We start from the raw sequence: 21,287 nt of genomic DNA, 5'->3' as shown, positions 1-21,287 counted from the left end.
TTTGTCTGAATAGTAAAGGCAAGCGTTGACACTGCTGCAATTTTTTTGGGCAAGATAGCAACTGAAAGTAAGCAGCTTAGCGTTATTAAGAATTTAAAACTGAGAACCACTCCTCTGACACTAAACGTACCGGATAAACTCATAATTGAACAATATGAAGTCCTGTAAGTATGAGGCACCTGAGCTGTGCAACCTTCCAGTTTCATATAATCACATTGATGCAAACCACTTGCACTGCAATCGTTTCGTTATGTAGGACGGCCAATAATTAATAATAAGTTCTAATTTACCAAAACTAAGAGTTTCCTTAATGCCCCAGGTTGACCACGCTGACTTTATTAGGGATTCCCTATAGAATATCTTGTTATATATTATGACCTTTAGTTTGAAAGCAGACATTTTTTACACACACACAGTCACATAAGCAGTGCTCGGCTAAGGTCTGGCTCAGGCACACTCCTGGTATGAAGTAGTAGATAAATGCTCTCTTGTGAGTGCGCTGAAAATCGCCACTCATACTGCTACTTGAATTTTGTGGCTTTTTGAATGAAATTGTTGTTAAATTCTCATTATTATTTGGCATGCCTCATTTGCTTTTAATAGGAACTTTTACACAGGATTATACATATACAATAGTAAACGCCTTATTATTGACTTTAGGTTTATTTTTGAAAACAAATGCATTCGTTTTTGTTCATACTATGATGGGGATTTTGTTAAAGAAATACAATACATGATATAGAACATAGTCACTCAGATTAATTTAGGCTTGGTTCTTTATAAAATGACTTAACATGGCATTGCCTCTGAATATATTCAGGTATCACAGTATTTTTAACCCTAAAACTCCGGTTTAGCTCTGATATAATAAATAATCTGTTGCATTACAAATGCTAAAGTGAATATGTGTGCAAAATACAGGCAATCTAACCTGACCAGAGTCATCAAACCACTGTAACATTAAACACACGCACATTTGAAGTCAAACCCACTAAAAGTTGCATAGAGTCTTGGAATCACCCTGCACCCCACCTGCTAACCCAGCAGCAGCAGCACCCTTGCCCTCTCTAATCCACCCTCATCAAGGTCCTGAATGCCTGCTGTCCCTCTCTGCCCCGTACTGGCTCCTCTCTTTCAGGATACCATGTTTTCCTTTGTGAGGCCATCTGGTTGGAGGGTTTGGGGGTGTTTTTTAGGTGGGGTGCTATGGATTCTCTATAGTGATCTGTCCTGTAAAGTTAAAGCTTGCTAACTAGCTGACCCTTAATAGATTGAATGAATGCTCGCAGGGAGCAGCCGCTGACTCGGCGCAGATCGCCTCCGCATGTGCGTGCCAGCGTGTGTTTCTATGGTGAGTGCAGGAGAGAAAAGAGGGTGTTAACATACAAAAATAGCCTCTGACCTCTTCCCCTCATCACCTGAGCCGGAGTGGTAAGGGTTAATCCGCCACTTTTGTCCGCCTCGGATGATGTCTTTATCTAACTGTTGACTTCTGATTAGTTGGGTCACCTTTCCTTCTGCAGCTCCCGATCTTCCACAATCATCCAGTTTTATATTTAAAAAATGATTTAATGACTTGCAACGCATGGGCTACATACAACTTCATTTAATCCAGAAGACGCTGTTTATTTTTTTATTGTTCATCATTTAGTTTGTTTGCTATTTTTCATCCACACAGTCGTTTGTAATTTCTCGTCCTTTGTAGCATCTCTGTAGACTCCATTTATGAGTCTATTCAGTTGTTCCGGCGTCTTTTTCTTTGCAGCCGCTGCAAAGCTCGTAGTTTCGTGAAATACAGGGTTTGGGTTTTTTTTCTTTTTTTTTTTAATGGATGCTGCCAGTATTGTAACGAAGACACTCTTTCTCTCTCTCGCAAACTGTCCTCGCTCTCCACTCCACTTTTCATTGCCCATCCTCTCTCTCCACCCCTCTATCCCCACTCTTTATTCTATCACTATCCTGTTCTGCTCGCTGGCTTTACTCACCCAAGGTCAGGTCTCTGTATTTTGGTAGCAGAATAGTGACTTTATTTTCCCTCCACTTGTTCGATTGCAGTTGCGCACAAAGCTGCCGAGGGGAGAAAAACATGACAACAACCCTGAGGCAACTTTGAGTATCTCTGAGTTTCTATCTGTTTTTAACCCTTCTTTTGATCCACTTTTCATCTCTTTTTTTTGTGTCACTGTCAATACTGGCTCTGTGCTGAGCAGTTGGTGATGAGAAAAAATGAAATATATAAATCAAAACAGAATGACAAAGAAAGAAAGGGAAAAACTGAAGAATGAGAGGGACGTGGTCCTCCACTGAAGACCTTGGTAAGAAGGACCGTGTGTGAAGAGCTGGAAGAGTTCAAATCAAATAGATTTTGATATTTGATGACAGTCATTGTCTTTTAAAACATTTAATGGCAGCATGCTTCGAGGGCAAAGCTCACTTCTTTCATATCAGTGTCTCTCACTGTCTGTTCTGAAACCTGAACAAGGGGTGATAGGACAAATCGATTTCTTTTAAGCACAAAGAATCAGACCAGGATCCTAATTGTTACCTAAATTTTAATTATGGCAGTTACCTTGGTTCCGTTTGGGCAAATGATGTTTTCCTGTTTTCTATCAGAGTGTTCAGATGTCAGATGTGTAAGCGTGTACAAATATAGAAATGTCTCTTAATTCGACTTTCATGGGGTGCGATTTTGCCTTTGCTAGTCACAGTACAGACAACCAGGAAATCAGGGAAAACAGTAGAAGTCAAGCCACCCCGGAAGTGACATAAAGTCAGGCTCCTCTCCCAGTAGATCAGCTGATCTCAGTGGGAGCCCACATCATCTGGCAAACTGACTAAAGTCACATGTGCAAACCATGTTCACCCTACCTATCTGAATCACTGTGACATCTTTATTCACTGATGCCTGCTCTGTCGTCTTCTTGCTGCTTTCAAAACCCACAGGAGGAGGTCCCAGAACAGAACTGTACCACCAAATATAAGTGACCGCACATGGAAATAACAATTTTTGGCTACAGTGATCCTAACAGAAATTCTATCCTGAGACTAACTTTATGTATATTACTGACATCAATACCCTTTTGAATGTCAGATTTGAATTATTTGCATCCATTTTAATACACCAGATAATTATGTTTTGCTCGCGTCTGTCACGATCAACAAATGGAGCCTCTGTTGGCCAGGTGCAGGTAGCACACACTGCCCGAGTTACCGTTTTGGTTCAGTCCTGGGCCAACGAAACTCGATGGGTTGAGAGCGGGGGGTCCGGTGGGGTCCTGGATCACAAAAGATGGGGCCTCCAACTCAAACGATGTTTCCCCAAGAGGAGCAGCCGAGGCAGGAGAAGGTTGTGAGAACGACCCTGCAGAACAATCCATCGCCGGCCCAAGGCAGTCACACTTTAAGGGAATAGATCATTAGGTGTAATTAGGGTGTTCACATTGTCACATACCCCCCCAGACGGCCCAAGAATGAATAAAATCACCAGATACACCCCCAGCCGGCTCACATGCGTGCACGCACACACACTAACTAAGCAGCTCCCCAGTTAGTGAAAACACTTTGATGTCAGAAGAGTCGTCCAGAACTTGCCAGCATAAAGGCACTGTTTTAAGCTCCCCCCCCCCCCCCCCCCCACACACACACACACACACACACACACACATCTCTCTCCCTCTCTCTCGACCCCTCTGTCCCTGCCACCTCCCACTTTTTTTTTTCCCCTGTCCCTCCACACAAGGCTGTAAGACACACACGGATGAATGAACGACAACCTTTCCCCTCCTCCCCTCACCCCCCTCCAACCCCCGTCTCTTTTTCAGCCTTCCCACCCTGCATTTCTTTGAGGCCTGGTCAATTCTCCAGGCCAAACAAAAAAAAAAAAAAGCATCAAATGTTTTCTGCTGCTGGGTAATGAGGGAGTGGACCTCATCAGGGCCCAATAGTCAGCTATCCTTGGCTTTTGTTGCAGCTCAATGGCACCGCGCTCTTTGAAAAACTCAAAAGCAACTTTTTGAGGAGTAAAGGATAGAGAAAGATATGTCATGGAGGGAGCGGGCACAGAGGGGAGTGGAGGGAGCAGGGGGGTAAAAAAAAAAAAAAAAGCCACTCTGTTTTTATGCTAAACGGCTGTCCAGTGAGAGCAGTGGACAGCTCGGACAATGACATGATTGGAGCTACATGTGTTTGGATGACTTTCTTCTAAAGAGTCTCTGATTCTCATGTCTGTCATCTCTCTCTCTTGTGTCTGAGCCGGTGAATGCATCTGTGCGAGCAGGGGAACTCTTAATTTGCTGCTTTTCTTTGAATCAGCGACACGTTTGCCAGGTTTTTACACCACTAGTTTAAAAAGCTAATATTGTTGCCTGATGGTAATAAACCTTAGGGCTGCACTTCTTTTCTTTTTATGGTTTAATCTGTCATGTGTCTTAATAATGATTAAAATAACAAAAACTGCAGATTGGAGTTTCTTTTAATTTAATTAACAAGACAAAATCTAAAGAGGTGATTATTTAGAAAATAGAAAATACTACAAAATTCCATTAGAAAAACTTCAAAGTATTGCAAATGGATAAATTAATCAAATTGTGAGCCTTTAAAATTACTAAATAAAAAAAAAAACTAAAGACTGCACACTTGTGACCAACAAATTTGTTACAACCTAAATATTTTCTCAACTTGCAGCACGAGCGCATTTTTATCATTTTTCCTTAAAATAAATGATCACCTCTTCTATCCGTCCACCTGACGAAAGAAAAAAAAAAGCTGTTACTCCACTATTTGTACATCGCCATTCGCCGATTAAACTGAAGGGACTGTTTAAGACGAGATTTAAAAGTTGCAAAGTAGACTGACTACATTTCCGAGAGGAGGTTGTCAGTGGTGGCGTCGGGGTGCGGGGAGGCTGCAAAACCACAATGTGTAGGCGGATAAAAATCTTAGAGGAGTGAGAACTTGACAATCCCCTCAAGATGGATAATCAAGTAATGACCCGCGAGGCCTCAGCCTCATCTGATTATAAATAACCAATGGAATCATCATCACTGATTGTGTTTCCATTCCTCCTTCTTTTCCCCTCTCGTATTTGCACCTCGCTCCTCCGTCAAGGAACGCAACAGCCGCCTTTACCGTAGGTACGTTAGAGACGAGGTTCATAAAGGGAGGGAGTTGAAGATGGCAGGAGAAAAGACAAACTGAGATACTAATGATGTGGCGGCAATAGTGACAAGTTTTTTTTTTCCTTCTTTTTTTTTCTTTTCTGGAGGGACTATTTACCCGTTGGTGGGGTCACAGTAGGTTGATGAAATGACACCTCCCTTTTGTGCGTGGGGGAGGGCGAGTTTGTCAGGTTGTTATTAAGCCTGATTCAGCCAATTGGCTCAGAGTGGGAACCCCGTTTGTGTGAGCGGACACGGAGATAAAAAGTTGACAGCAGAGAAGAATAGAGTATTTCCGTCCCCTTGCTTTGTGATGATTACTAATTATCCTGCAGCTTAAGGAGGCCAGTGGCAGAAATTCACTGATTTCATAATTTACTGGAGCTGTCGCTGAATACTCAGTCAGCCGATGATGGCTTGGATGGGATGATATGCAGTTCCTCTCTTTTCTTTGATAGAATAGTGGAGATGATGATTATAGTTTGTGCTGTACTCCCTGACATGAATCCTGTTGACGTTTTACTCTATGTGGAAAAGTTTGAACCCTGCATCGCAGGTTCACCCCTGCTGTAACGCACTTGAATAGCTGCAGAACAATGGATCGGCCCGGCAAACCGAGAACAGCTGACACAAAATCCCAAAGCTGTCGGAGGATAGGAGATAAGATGCCGGCTGCCTTCTGCGATGCCTTGTTATTTAATTTAATACTTTTTAGGGTTGTTCTGTATCCATTTTAGTGTGAAAGAAGTGAAGACACAAAGCTCTGATTGTCCATTTTACAGGGTTGCCATATTAACAATGCATCATCAAGACAAATCAAGCTGTCACAATGATTTAAACCTGAAGAAGTGCAATATGTTTTAGCCTTTCTATCAGCAATTACCAATATGAAAATCAGAGCTAAGCAAAAAATGTACAAAGGTCTGATATTTCTTTCATTTTCCTTATCTTTTTATCAAATAAAAGGACAAGAATAATCGATTAGGTGTGTTAGATAAAGCCTGACACGTCTTAGACTGTCAGTGTTGTCCAGAAAGATTAAAATCTCCTTGTGACAAACATGGAAACTGTATTTAATTTTGTCGTCAGTCACACAGGAGGTCCTGCTGCTGTAAATGCTCACGGGCTCAATGAAGCTGATGCTAAAAGTTGTCTCTAAATTAGTCATTTACATAAAATTATGGGACAAAAAGAGCACAAATAACAATAAATGTGTGTGTGTGTGTGTGTGTGTGTGTGTGTGTGTGTGTGTGTGTGTGTGTGTGTGTGTGTGTGTGTGTGTGTGTGTGTCAACAGGAATACTGCCACACCGTCTGCTTAGACACAGGGATTGACTACAGGAAGCTTGGCGAGGCTGCAGCAGGGAAACTTTACTACCTGTAAGACACACAAACACGCACACACAAGCACGCTACCTCTCTGCTTCCCTCTTTATAGTCCTCCTCAGCCCAGAGTTTGTGCGGAGGCTGGGTTGAGTTGACATTAACCTGCATTAAACACACACATACGCACACAAACACAGGAAATGCTTGTGCACATCATGTAGTTTGGGCAGAAAGAAAAGGCAAACAGATGAATAAATGAGGGAGACGCAGGCTGGGAGGTTTATAAAGACCTGCATTACCTTGAGAGATCCATGAAAAGAATAAAAAGAGGAATCAATAGAATATGAGAAAAGGGCAGAGCTTTAAAAGCTAGTTTTCTATTTTCCTTGTTACATATGCGCTGTTAGGAACTCGCGCACGCAGGCAAACAAGTGCTTTCGTCTTTTCACTGTATGTAAATAGAGTACATCACACCCTTTTACCTGGAGTTAAAACACAAGCACACGCAGACACGAACACACACACTTCACAATCTCATTTCGACGTGTATTCACAGGCTAATGCTTGTGTTTAGAGCCTAACATCCTGTTTTTTACCGATGGAGTGAAAAGCTAAGTACCCCTCTCCCCTGCTCTCCTTGCTGCCACCGTTTGATGTGGCCACTTCAGCATTATTAATTTCATATCCTATTATTTCCTTTCTGTTTCGTTGCCTGTGTGTGCGCGCGCTGGTGCATGTGTGTTGTGCAGCACAGGGGAGCCTGGTGCAGAGGCCTTCTTGGATGCACTGTTTGAAGAGCTCTCATTAAGACAAAAGAGTGGTAAGGGCATTTAAGGAAGACAATGCATTTTAAGAAGATTGATTATTTTTTACTTTTTTTCTGTGACACAAGGACACGTCAAAATTACACATTTTGTAATATTTATATATATGAAAGATAAAAGAAAATACTAAAATCAACAGTGTTGATAACAATTAGACAAATCATCAATGTCTACCTTAATTTGTCTCACATTTATCCTTTCTTAGTATTTAAGGCTCAATAATAGATTTAAATTTTTTATTTTATTGTTGTTGTCTTTTTAAATTCCCAAAACAGCTGGGGATTTTGAAGACCATGACTTTTCAATCATACAGGATTATCTAGTGCATCTGCTGAAGGTTTTTTTTAACTGCTAATTTTCATGTCACCCAAGCCCACGAGACGGCTCACTCACCTACTTTAAATAGTTCTGTTACAACAATAGAAGTCTGTGGCACAGAGAAATAACATTTATCAGGGTTAAACTACATAGATAATACAATTATACTTTTTTTGGGCTATTTGTGATGCTTTTCATGTCATTTTTTATATGTTATAATTCAACAGGAAAAAACAAAAGCTGCACAATTCTAAATTAAAAACAAACTCTAGACTTGAACTTAGATTTTTAAAATTACTGGGCCTTAAAGGGTTTTTTTTTGTAACACTGTGAAATTTTAGGATTTAATTGTATAGTAAATAGTTTTTTAGTAGTAAACAGTATTTTTCATTATGTTTTCTTTTGTTTTGTCTTAAATTAGAGGTTAAAAGATCAAAAATCATGAGTGTGTAGTAAAGCAAATTTCATAAATATACTACCTTTTAACCTAACTACATGTATATACTGTAGCCATTGTACATTGTGTGTGTGTTTCCATAGCTACAGGTCCCCGGGTGCTCTCAGTGCTGGGTAGAGATGTGACTCTAGAAAAGACCTGCGGAACCGTTGCTGACTGTACTTTTGATGAGCTGTGCGGCAGAGTGAGTATTGTTACGATTAATTTGTCATTATTGTGCAACAAAACAGGCTGATACATAACGACACTTAACATCTTTTGGCCACATAAAACTTAGAGTAAAACAAGGAGTGTTTTAAGGTAAGCTTTTCTTGGTTTTTAGCTTTAACACCACAGTTACTCACTATACAGATAGAGAACAAATTAGAACTGCTTGATGGCATTTAAAACAGCCTGTGACCTCTAACCAAAGTCAAACCACATCCTTATTCTTGTTCTTTTTTTTTTTACTACTGAGACACACAAAATCCACTCATTACTAATCAAAACTGCTCAAATTCGAAGCACTTCTCTTGTCCCTGTATTACCTCTATGCTCTGTTTATTGTCCGGGCCTTTGAACTGGATGAGGTATTTTCTGCTCAATGTCAAAAAGAAAGTCTATTGACATTTTTATGATTAGTTGTGCCCACTGTGCCTGAAAAAGGAAGTGTGTAGCGTGTGCAAAGTCTCAACCCTGATGGACAGCGGCGAGTTTTAGAAGGCATGTGAGCTTCAAGGCTTCCTCTGGCATATGTTGGCGAGTCCTCATTAATTTTAAGAGCAATCAGCCTGAATGGCAAAGAACCAAGGACGAGGACGAAAATTACAACAGCTAGAACCTTTTTGCACAAGGTGCCCTCACTTCACAGTTGTCATTTTTTCAGGCCATGTGTGCAGAGTGCAGAAATTCACAGTGCCTGTACCCATTTATGGAGCAGATGTGCACATGTGCAAAGCTGAAATCTTTGATGTGTTCTTTTGTGGTGTGCTGTCTGTTTGAAGCTCGGGTCTGACTTTGTTTCAGTATCTCACATGCTCTGTCGTTCTCCAGGCTTTGGGTGCCAGCGATTACCTGGAGATGGCGCGGCTCTTCGACACAGTATTGATCCGCCGCGTTCCCATGCTGACGCTGTCGATGAAGGATCAGGCCAGACGCTTTACCACCCTCATAGACAACTTCTATGACAAAAAGGTGAAAACAAAAAAAAAGAATGAAAGGCATGGATTCTATTACACTCATGTGTTACCGAAGGATTTCTAATGCAGCTTTTCTGCCTTTATTTACAACTTTTAGAAATCTTCCTACATTACATCCATAAAAGTGTTGGATGTGTTGGACATCTCAGTTCAAAACCAAGAGTGTGTAATATAAAATACTCGACTCTTGGCTTCCAACAAGATATATATACACTAAAAAAAGTTTGGACACACCTTCTCATTTAATGTTTTTTCTTATTTTCATGACTATTTACATTGTAGATTCTCACTGAAGGCATCAAACCTATGAATTACCACATATAGAATTATGTAGTAAACAAAAAAGTCTGAAATAACTCAGAACATGTTTTATATTTTAGATTCTTCAAAACAGCCACCCTTTGCTTTGATTACAACTTTGCACACTCTTGGCATTTTCTCGATGAGCTTCATGAGGTAGTCACCTGAAATGGTTTTCCAACAGTCCAGAGCTCCACTCCATCATTCTCCTTCTTGGTCAAATAGCCCTTACACAGCCCAGAGGTGTGTTTGGGGTCATTGTCCTGTTGAAAAATAAATGATTGTCCAACTAAACGCAAACCGGATGGGATGGCATGTCGCTGCAGGATGCTGTGGTAGCCATGCTGGTTCAGCGTGCCTTCAATATTGAATAAACCCCCCTTCAGCGTCACCAGCAAAGCACCTGCACACCATCACACCTCCTCCTCCATGCTTCACGTTGGGAACATTCATGTAGAGACCATCCGTTCACCTTTTCTGCATCGCACAAAGACACAGCGTGTGGAACCAAAGTCATCAGACCAGTGTACTGATTTCCACTGGTCTAATTTCCATTCCTTGTGTTTCTTGGCCCAAACAAATCTCTTCTCCTGATTGCTTTTCCTTAGTAGTGTCTTCTTGGCAGCTATTTGACCATAAAGGCCTGATGCACACAGTCTCCTCTGAACAGTTGATGTAGAGATGTGTTTGCTACTGGAACTCTGTGTGCCATTTATCTGGGCTCTAATCAGAGGTGCTGCTAACTTGCGATTTCTGAGGCTGGTGACTCAAATAAATTCATCCTCAGCATGAATTCATCCTCAGAAATTGGCTCACATCCTCATGTGAGCCAATTTCATCGTAGTGCTTGATGGTTTGTGCGACTGCACTTGGGGGCACGTTCAGAGTTTTAGCAATTTTTTGGATAGACTTACTTTCAATTCTTAAAGTAATGATGGACTGTCATTTCTCCTTATTTAGCTGATTGGTTCTTGCCATAATATGAATTCTAACGGTTGTCAAATAGGGTTGTCAGCTGTGTACCAACCTGACTTCTGCACAACAAAACTGATGGTCCAAACCCCATTAAGAAGGCATGAAATTCCACAAATGAACCCTGATAAGGTACACCTGTGAAGTGAAAACCATTTCAGGTGACTACATCATGAAGCTCACTGAGAGAAGACCAAGGGTTTGTAGCGCTGTGAATAAATAAAGGGTGGCTACTCTGAGGAATCTAAAATATAAAACATATTTAGTTTATAGTTATTTATCTTTTTTTCTTTGCTACATAATTCCATATATCTTGTTTCATGTATTTGACATCTTCAGTATGTTTCTACAATTTACAAAGTAGTAAAAATTAAGTAAAACCATTAAATGAGAAGGAGGAGGAGCATTAGAGCTTCCACAGAGTTTTCTCCACCTGGGTGCACCTACATCTCTAGGCAGCTGTGTTGTTGACATGCTGCTAAAGGCCATCATACTCCACCTTTGACAGTGGTCCAGCCTGACTCTCTGAAGCTTTGGATGTTTAATCGTGGTACGCTTATGAGCATCCTGAACACTGAAAAGCAGCCTTGGCAGAATCTGTCCAGAGCTCTGGATAAATATGAATATGTTGTGGTGATCTTTGGTGATATATGAATGCTACTGAAGCCGTATATCAAGGGCAACCCTACTGCCCCAATCCTTTCCTGGAGAAAGGGGTCTTGGGATGCCTTGTGATGTCATGTTGCTACGTCACTCTCCTTGCTTGATAAATTGAATGAGGTGTCAACCGTGGAGCTAGTCATGCCTCCATGTATATGCTCCCTTGGGTCACTGCAGTCTTGCACCCTGACAGGTTGTGTTGGATGTTAGCATTGGTGCTGCTCTATGGAGGTTTCATGTTTAGCCTGTTGCCCTGTGATGAAAGGTGAGTCTTGCTTGTGGCATTTTCCACAGTGGGTTTCCATGTCATCCAGTTTCCATGTGAACCATCAGAGGTGCTTTGTATTATTCCTAATCATCCACAAACATCTCTTTTCAGTCTCTTTGTTGGCCTTGGATCAGAAATTTGGAACTCCTTCGTAGCTGAACTGAATTTGCATTACACTCTCCTGACAGTCTTGCTAATGGACATACACATCCAAGTACCTGTCACTTTTATCCTGTTCAGGCAGACTTCTGTAAGCCACAGTCAGTGGGCTCTCTTGCTTCAGGCCGATTCTTGCCTTTCTTTTGCTCGCAGTCCAGGGCAATGAATGGAATCAGCAGCTGGAGTCCTACCCAGACACACAGAGAAGCGTGTTGGTTTTTGTTTGTTTTTTTATGTAAGAGTCTTCTTTGTTTGCTGGCTACAGGTAGGAAATTTTTACTTTACCAGCTTTTGGTGCCACATCATCTTTTAGTACAGTGAAAGTGATTAAAGCCCAGCTAATGACCTGGTAATGGAAATATATACACCAATACAGGTACCTGTGATAGGCCAACATCATCATTAGGATTATTTTGGACAATAAATATATCAGTCAGGCTCCAGTAGGGCTACTATCACACTCACGCAGTTTTTCATTTGTTTGATTGGGGTTTTTTGCAAAATACTCTATTCAGCACTGAAAAAAGTATTTACTACAAGGGCTAAACCCCTCAACACTGTGCCAGCCTCATAACAGGTAACTTAATACTCACTGATTTGTTACCTTTTAACCCCATATTATATTCAATTTAAATTTTTAGTTATGTAGCACCAAGTCACAACAACAATCACCTAAAGGCGCTTTAAATTGTAAGGTAAAGACCCTACAGTGACACAGAGAAAACCCCAACAAAGAGTCGACCCCCTGTGAGCAAGCACTTTGTGACAGTGGGAAGGAAAAACTCTTAACAGGAAGAAACCTTGGGATTGTGAATGAGAGCACTTTTATCACATCAATGAGACAATAACACGTCCCACAATAACATTTAAATCCAATAATTCAAGACAGGGAATGAATGTGTGAGTAAGCTACCATTAAACAGACACTCAGCCCTTAATGTTATAGACAGTAACTCCCACATCGCTCTTTCTTGCCCCCTTGTCCAAGGTGAGGGTGGTGCTGCTGGCAGACGCTCCTTTGGACCGGCTCTTTGTCCACACTGGAGGAGATGATGAGAGGGACCGACAGCTCCTGGATGAGCTAGGCCTCAGTGAGGTAAGGTCACATCTCTGTTATTTATCCCGTTGAATCTGATATCACTATATTATTTTCTTTTTTTAGTTTATTAACAAACCGGCTTGTTGCTGCTATTGAAGTTGTGTCCTCAATTTCTCTGTTTTAAGGAAGAATTCACTAAGATCCAGATCCTTTTTACAGAAATGCAGTATTCACTTTCACATATTTACACACAGATGTACAGGCTGGAGATTAAATAGATGACTCTACACTCATTAGCCCGATGATTTAATCTTTCTCCCCTGCTGCATAAACATTTCTCTTTTGAGTATACAAGTTGCCAACTCTGGTGTCGATTCGTCTATTCAGGAGGCAGCAGAGCGACTTACCCTCTTCACAGCCGAGGAGGAGATCTTTGCCTTCCAGAGGACAATCTCTAGACTGATGGAGATGCAGACGGAGGCATACTGGCTGGAGGGAGACCGCAATCGCAGAAAGACCCACAGTGAAACTTAGCGCCTGTTCCTAACTGTCATGATAATTATCTACCTCGGCACAGCACAGAGCCTCTTAGCACTAACACTGCATAGGAGATGTATTCAGTTAGCAGAAGTAGAAAAGACCAAGTCTGTTTTGGGAAACCAAAATCATCTTTTTCTTCTTCAGAGAAATCAATATTTAACAAGGCAAAACAAAGCATAGTACCTGTGTGTGTGTTGTACTTTTTTTCTACCTGGTCCTTTTTTGTGACATGCACTATCTCCCCATTGAAAACGATTTGTTTAAATAATATGAAAACCTCTCTAACATGAGTAAACCACAGGCAAACAGGCGCTCACTTTAGAGAGGAGGGAAGTGTGTTTCACTGCAGTTGGTTACTGCCCTCTAGTGGGTGGATGTGAAAAGGGCAAGGTGTTTTCAAGCTGTCCATTTGAGCACTGATGTTGATTTAGGATATGCTTGCTATTATTCAATATACTTAATGTATTTTATTTTAAAGAACCTCTGCCATTTTTGTAAGCTTTCTATGAAATCGGAGAGAAAATAAAGTTAACTTTGTCTCGCAATAATATTTGTTTTATTTGTGCACTTTTTGAATAGATCTTTAAATTTCTCTGTAAGGTTTTTATGACATTTGAGCCAACTTGATGATTTGAAGCAACTTAGAGCCCATATTTCAACATGACAACAGGATTAAGGGGACTATATAGTATATAGAGAGTGTTTATATATAGACACCATCTACTTCATCAGTTAAACTTTGGAATTGCAATCTTTGTGGCATAGATTCAACAAGATACTGGAAGCATTCCTCTGAGATTTTGGTCCATATTGATGTGATAGCATCACACAGTTACTGCAGATTTATCAGCTACACATCCATGATGCAAATCTCCCATTCCACCGCGTCACAAAGGTGTTCTGTTGGTTCTGGTGACTGTGGACATTTGAGTACAGTGGCCTCATTGTCATGTTCAAAAAACCAGTTCGAGATGATTTGAGCTTTGTGACATGATGTGTTATCCTGCTGGAAGCAACCATCAGTACACTGTGGCCCTGAAAGGATGGACACAGTCAGCAGCAATACTCACTTAGGCTGTGGTGGTTAAAAGATACTCTGTTGGTACTGAAAGGCCCAAAGTATGCCAAGAAAAAATCCCCCACACCATTACATCATCACCAGGCTGCTGAACCACTGATACGAGGTTAGGATGGATATATATGCTTTTATGTTGTTTATATCTGTGAAGGTTCTCAGTCATCCAGGTCATCGTAGTCAAAGGAGCTTGCAAAGAAAAGCATCTGGACTTCTTTAAGTTGCTTGAAGACGTTTCACCTCTCATCTGAGAAGCTTCTTCAGTTCTAAGGTCAAATGGTGGGGAGTCCCAGATTTAAACCTAGTGGGAGTATCCCCCCAAAGAGGGACAAAAGGACCCCCTGATGATCCTCTAATTGCCTGAGCCAAGGTGTGAAAAAGGGTGTGGGTCCCAATCAGCCAGGGTTCCGGGTGAGCTCATTATGAAACCTGGCCCCACCTTATCATGCAAATTCCTGAGGTCAGATGGCCCAGGATGTGAGTGGGCGTTAAGGCGTCTGGGGAGGGAACTCAAAACTGGATTATAGATGGCAGACAGACCGCCTCTGTTCAAAGATGGTCGCTCACAGTGGACATAGATGGCTTCTTTCATTCCTCTTTCAAATCATCTGTCCTCTCTGTCCAAAATGTGAACATTGGCATCCTCGAAAGAGTGTCCTTTGTCCTTAAGATGCAGGTGGACTGCTGAGTCTTGCCCTGTGGAGGTGGCTCTTCTATGTTGTGCCATACGCTTGTGAAGTGGCTGTTTGGCTCCCCACCATTTGACCTTAGAACTGAAGAAGCTTCTCGGATGATAGGTGAAACGTCTTCAAGCAACTTAAAGAAGTCCAGACGCTTTTCTTTGCAAGCTCCTTTGACTATGTTGTTTATACTTAATTCCTACCATCCAAATGTCGGATATCAAGACCCATTAGACCAGACGACAGTTTTCCAGTGTCATGTTGTCCAACACCTAGTGAACTCGGGTGAATTGAAGCCCCATTTTCCTTTTTTTTTTTTGGCTGACTGGAGAGGCACCCAGTGTGGAATTCTGCTGCTGTAACCCATCTGCTTCAAGGTTTGACGTGCTGTACAGTCAGAAATGCTCCTCTGCATACTTTAGTTGTAACAAGCAGTCATTCAAGCAGTCTGGCCATTCGCTTCTGACCTGTAGCATCAACAGCGCATTTACGCTGGAAAAACTGCCACTCGCTGAATATTTTCTTTTTTATTGGTGGAAACCTAGAGATGGTTGCGTGGAAAAATCTCAGTTGTTCAGCTGTTTCTGAAATACTCTGACTGGCTCATCATCTGGCACCAACAACCATGGCACTTTCAAACTAACTTAAATCACCTTTTTTCCTGATTCTGATCCACAATTCGAGCACCAGATCATCTTGACAATGCCTAATTGTTTTGGGTTGATGCCATGTGATTGGCTGATTATATATTTGCAGTAACAAGGAGCTGAGCAGGTGTACCTAACAACTTGATCAGTAAGTTTGCGCATATCTAATTTGTGGTTATTAAAATATAAATATGTTTCTTGTATATCATCTATATTTTCGTGTAAATTCAAAGTCAGTTTGAACTTTAACTGTGTTATCCATATTCGTTTGCACTTCCCTCATTTGAGCCTGTAGGAGGCGGCAGAGGGCTTAACATTTAAGGATAAGGTCATCACAGTGCACCGCTCCATCACAGACAAACCCACTCTGACTACAGACTACATTATCTAAACCAAGACCGTTATGTAACATAGTTTGTTTATACGAAGTGTCCATCCAGCCAGTATCATGGAACAAGTAGCTTACAAAAACACTGAGGTAAATGTATAATCTCATTAGATTTAAGCGCACACACCTACACACACATACACACGATGTAGGTGCGTGTACACACATCATGTGTGCAATCATTAAAATGTGCTTGAGTGGGTAGTAAAGGATGCAAGTCCACCCACCATACAACTTTCAATTAAAGTTTGGGATTTGTTTTTTTTAAAACGATCTCCACCCACGGGGAGGCCCCTAATCCAATCAGACCATTATGCCATTTGGGGTAAACATCTGACATAAACAGAGAAGGCCGCCCTTGCTTTGTGATTGTCTTAATTGGATGATTTACGCTGGCTTAGAGGGATGTTTGTCGTCTCAGTCCTGCCTGGATTCTGGATACCCCATGCTGACATAGGGAAGACTAAAACAGTTCACCTTTTGACTCCTGTCCACCGTCATAGCATCCATTCGCTCATCAGTCTGCTGCCTAAAACTGTCCTGATAATGTTGTGATTTCACCTGGACGAAAGAAGAGGAGTTAAAATTCAGATGCTTTTTAATTTGTGTGTGTTGACAATCCTGGATTTACAAGCTTCAGAAGGGGCATGTAGGGTGAAGCTGACTTATCTTGGAGCACAACAAACCGACCTAGAAAGGAAGTAGAGTGCATACCTTCCACTTATAAAATATTACATAGAATAAAAGAAAATATAGGCACATTATTTTAAATGTGCATGTCAATATAGCTGACCAGATGACAGAGCAAACACAAGTCAGTATATGTATGTGTGTATATATATATGTGTGTGTGTGTGTGTGTGTGTGTGTGTGTGTGTGTGTGTGTGTGTGTGTGTGTGTGTGTGTGTGTGTGTGTGTGTATGCATATATATATAATTAAAAGACCAAAATCTGTGCCCTTGTTTTCACTTTCCAAAGCCGTCCAGCTGGCCCAATTCTGGCCCCTGGGCCTTATGTTTGACACCACTGATCTAAAGGTTGAGGCTTTTTTGGCTAAATAGATGCTATAAATGTGCTCAAGAAATAACTGCTACAGCTATGGAAGAAATAAAAGACTACAAAGCAAAATAAGCTATACAAATAAAGCTAATTTTAAGGTTTATAAGAGCAGATTCAGTGTAAAAATGTCTCAAAGTTCTTGAAATAATTTAAAAAATAACAATCGGTGCATCAGATTTATAGTAGTTAGAGCGGGGGAAACCATCAAGTGTAGTGTAGTTAATGATTTACTGCTGCAAAAATATTAAACCCAAACAAAATCATTCTTAAAATTCTCCCCGGGTAACCAAACACTAACTCCCTTCGGATATCTTGAAGGTTCAGCCTGATATAAAGCAGCTGAAAGATAAAAGTGTGATCATGTTGGTGAAAGTACACAGGGCTTTTTTGTGTGTGTGTGTGTGTAAACTCAGACATCCTGACCTCCCGCTGAACATCCACTGAGCATTTAACTCTGTAGTTCTCGGCAGGCGCCAAACTGCTGCATCAGGTATTCTCTTTGACATGAAGAGAACAAAAACCATCCCACAATGCGTGTGTGTGTGTGTGTGTGTGTGTGTGTGTGTGTGTGTGTGTGTGTGTGTGTGTGTGTAAGTGTAAGTGTAAGTCTGTACAGTACACACTCTAGCCTGCTGCTGTGGATGAGCGTGTGAGCTGTAGGCTACCAGGCCACCTGGGAAAATGTGTGTCATTGAGCACAGTAAAACAATAGTGTTAATAATAACAACCAACTGATACTTAATGCTTGTGCACTGTGATGAGATTTACTCAAAGGCCAGTAAATGGATAATACATTGTTTATTTGCATGATATGACTGGTAGTGGAAGCAATATCCTCACCCTTAAATGTGACAATGACGACATAGAAATTAAACGCGATAAATCAACAAATGAAAGCAGCACATAAATTGTAACGTGTTATTGGATCAAATGCTTGAAAAGATAAAGTAATGAATCCATACTGTAATGCTTCAGTGATATTTTTGCTTCAGTCTTTCATGAACGCGCATTCCTGCACAGAAAGGCGAACACGCGCGCTCGGTGAAACAAAGACGTGGACGAGGCTCTTTTGAAGCAGTCAAGGTGGAGGAGAAGCAGCGGGGAGGCGGGGATGGAGGCCCAGAGCATCACTTACTGGACCGAGAACCATCTAGGATTACTCTCCTCATCTCTAGAAGGGATGACGTAATTCTGGACTACAAAAGTGGGAGTGGTCTGGGCGTGATTGACTGATTAAAGGCACAATCGGCCACTGAACTTTGAGTACTGAATAGGAAGTTAACTTTAAAGATGGATGTAAATCAGTATGTTTTTAAATATCACTTTAATATAAATGTTTTAGATATGTTTTGGCGAAAAAACGAATAATTTTAATATTGCATCATATATAAAACTTGATAAATGTAACAATTTATAAGGTTTTATGAAGCAACTGACATTAAACTTGTTGCGTTTTAAAAATATATATATACCTGCACCTGTTGTGCCACAAATTCCATTTCCTGAAACAATATGTTAGCTTTCCAATAACAGTGAAATCCTTTCTGAAGTAAACATGTTAAGGACTTCAGTGTTTCTCCCTCTTCCTTCTCCTCCTGTGTCCTTTAATTTCTTTGCACTTCACTGACATGTCAGGACGTGTCCCAGCCGTACAGCAATCTTTAGTTCCAGCCTCCTCTGCGCGCAGAGATACAGCTGTCCGATATAACTGTAGTGTCACTTTAAAAGGCGATCCCATGCGCAGGATCCAGAGGGCTGGTCTTTAATCGACTTGCGTGCGCGCGTGTGTGTAAAGAGTGTGTGTGAGCCTATGCATGCGCGTGTGTATGTATCTCAGTGTGTGGAGGGCAGATCGAGATACAGTAGTAACCCGGAGTGAGGTGGCAGTCTTATTCCACATCGACACCGACTTGCCCTGCATGCGTCCTGTCTGCATTTACATCGCTGTGCGCACTTGAGGAGTGAAAGAGAAAAAGAGTCAAGATGGCAACTGGAAGTGGCTGTGGACAATCCGGGATTTAGTCTTTTCTGTATTTTGAGGTTTTTTGTGCTATCAAGTGACCGGCCGTGCAAGGTATTTAATTTAAAGTGTTCGTAACAGATTTATGCCCCAGAGAAAGGAAGCTTTAGCACTTTCTCCTCCGCCGGTGCTCTCCAGATTCTTGCAGCAGGAGGGGATTATGCGTAGAGCTTCTGTTAGTGAAGTAGTATTTTATTATAAATGTAGTGAAGATCACGGGGTGCCATGTTTAAATAGTACTAGTGTGGCTTCACTGACACATTTAGCACTGTGTTTTGTAGACTCGGCTTTTTTTTTTTTTGTTGTTGTCGTTGATGCTTTTTTGCTTTTCTATAACGAAGTGCTTTGGGTTTGATTCTTGTTTTTCTTCCTGTCCTTCCCAGGCGTGAATAACTGAAGTTTTTCTCGGGACTTATCTGCTATAGAATTAGCAACAAAGGACGGGGGCGCGCATTCATGGGATGCGACTTTGACAGCTCTCCATTTCTTGTCCTTTAACTTTATTATCTGGCAGCGGGGGCGAGATTGTGATTGGAGCCGGAGAGAATGGCTGAGGCTCCGCTCCCCGACACACTCAAGGACCTGGAAGTGGCTATAGACCCGGACTTTGAGCCCCAAAAGCGGCCAAGGTCTTGCACCTGGCCTCTGCCGCGACCGGACTCGAGCGCGGTGAAGCCGGAGAGCAATGACACAGATATTATACCCGAGGAAGAGGATGACGAAGAGGACAGTGCCACCGCGGCTGCCATCAGTGTCAATGGCTCTGGCGCGGCGGCAGAAGATCAGAGTAGCAACAGTCCCATTGCCGATGGAGCGCTCTCCTCACCCGGCCAGGAGAGCAGTGGCTCCCCGCTCTCCACACACTCCCCGACGGCCACCCCTGGCGCTCTGAACCCCAGCAGCTTGTCTGCGGTGCAGACCCCAAGGAAAACATCATCTCGCCGTAACGCCTGGGGGAATCTCTCCTACGCCGACCTGATAACCAAAGCCATTGAGAGCTCGCCAGAAAAGAGACTGACGCTGTCCCAGATTTATGAGTGGATGGTGAGATCCATCCCTTACTTCAAAGACAAAGGCGACAGCAACAGCTCCGCAGGATGGAAGGTAAGAGTCTTCCCACCATCCAGCCCACCAGCCCCCCCCCCCCCCCCCTTCCTCCATCAAAACAAAAACAAAAAGCATGTGGCTTGCAAACCCACTGACGTACACTCACAAACAGACACTCACATGCACTCAATTATGCCAAGACTGTAGATTCCCCCCCCCCCCCCCCCCCCCCTTCAGCTTCTATTTATTTGGGAAGTCTCCCCCCCCCCTTTCAGCTTCTATTTATTTGGGAAGTCTGGCACTCATTACACCTCTCATTATCATGCTAATGGAATATTACAGAGCAGTAAGAAAACACAGGTTTTTTTAAGGTCATTTAAGATCACGAATCTCTTTAATCAGCATGAGGATTGGTAACTCCTTTACATAATTATCTTCTAAATGTAACAAAATGTGACAGGAGGATCTTATTCCAAAAAAACATTATAAGACTTGGAAAAATTCCAAGTTCCTGATCCCTGATATTTCTTTGATGGCTGGAAATGGAGCAAACGAACACTTGAACCAGTTTGTCTGGAAACACAGTGGCATATTTTGAGTAAAGCGGTGCTACATAACACTTTCAAAGAATGATGCAGTTATATAAGACAGTTACTGAACAGCAGCTAATCCGCTTGGCCAAGGAGCTGAATGTAAACATAACAATTTAACACTAGTGCTCTGTGGAAACATTTGAATCCCGAGGCCTTCCTTTTATGACTAACCTCTGCAATGAAACCTCACTGTGGTTGGTTCAGTGAAACCATTCAGTCTTTCTGTGGTTGCGATACTAGAATGACACTTTGATAGTCACTTGGATAAAATAAAAAAATATATATATATATATATATATACATGAGACACATTTCCATTATGTTATTGTAACCACAGAGGCATTGCCCTGTTTGCTATTTGTTATGTAAACCTTGGCAGGGATCTGCCAGTCTCCTGGGTCAGGTAGGCAACTGCCAAGGTTGCTGATCCTACCATGGGGGAATTACATAAGATCTGCCCTGAGTTTGGGCGAGCTGTTATGCATCGATCTGGTGACTGAAAAGGCATATGGGGACTGTGAAAAAAGAGAGGGCGTTGGAGGGAAGTACAAAAGGTCAAAGAGCAGAGATTAACACCCACCA

The 21,287-nt window shown here is 41.8% G+C and overlaps 2 protein-coding genes across 4 annotated transcripts in view; both read left to right on the top strand.

Annotated features, from left to right (window-relative positions):
* afg1lb (AFG1 like ATPase b) overlaps window positions 1-13,797 on the top strand; it is a 30,233-nt gene extending 16,436 nt beyond the window's left edge. The window contains exons 6-11 of one of the 3 annotated variants that reach the window (XM_040017499.1): window positions 6,453-6,535; window positions 7,231-7,301; window positions 8,164-8,264; window positions 9,113-9,253; window positions 12,606-12,713; window positions 13,044-13,797. In XM_040017499.1, the coding sequence (XP_039873433.1) occupies window positions 6,453-6,535; window positions 7,231-7,301; window positions 8,164-8,264; window positions 9,113-9,253; window positions 12,606-12,713; window positions 13,044-13,190 (651 nt within the window). In that variant the 3' untranslated portion in view covers window positions 13,191-13,797. The remainder of the gene's footprint in view (window positions 1-6,452; window positions 6,536-7,230; window positions 7,302-8,163; window positions 8,265-9,112; window positions 9,254-12,605; window positions 12,714-13,043) is intronic. The other 2 variants (XM_040017498.1, XM_040017500.1) reach the window with 2 other exon arrangements.
* Window positions 13,798-18,814: 5,017 nt separating this feature from the next.
* Window positions 18,815-21,287, top strand: part of foxo3b (forkhead box O3b) — a 43,480-nt gene continuing 41,007 nt past the window's right edge. The window contains exons 1-2 of the mRNA XM_040017709.1: window positions 18,815-19,119; window positions 19,449-20,169. Coding sequence (XP_039873643.1) covers window positions 19,612-20,169 — 558 coding nt within the window. The 5' untranslated portion in view covers window positions 18,815-19,119; window positions 19,449-19,611. The remainder of the gene's footprint in view (window positions 19,120-19,448; window positions 20,170-21,287) is intronic.

Source organism: Simochromis diagramma, unplaced genomic scaffold (genome assembly GCF_900408965.1).
Source record: "Simochromis diagramma unplaced genomic scaffold, fSimDia1.1 OVJJ01000802.1, whole genome shotgun sequence".
NCBI classification, from domain to species: domain Eukaryota; kingdom Metazoa; phylum Chordata; class Actinopteri; order Cichliformes; family Cichlidae; genus Simochromis; species Simochromis diagramma.
Note: the sequence above shows the minus strand (reverse complement) of the source record. Positions and strands in the feature narration are given on the sequence as shown.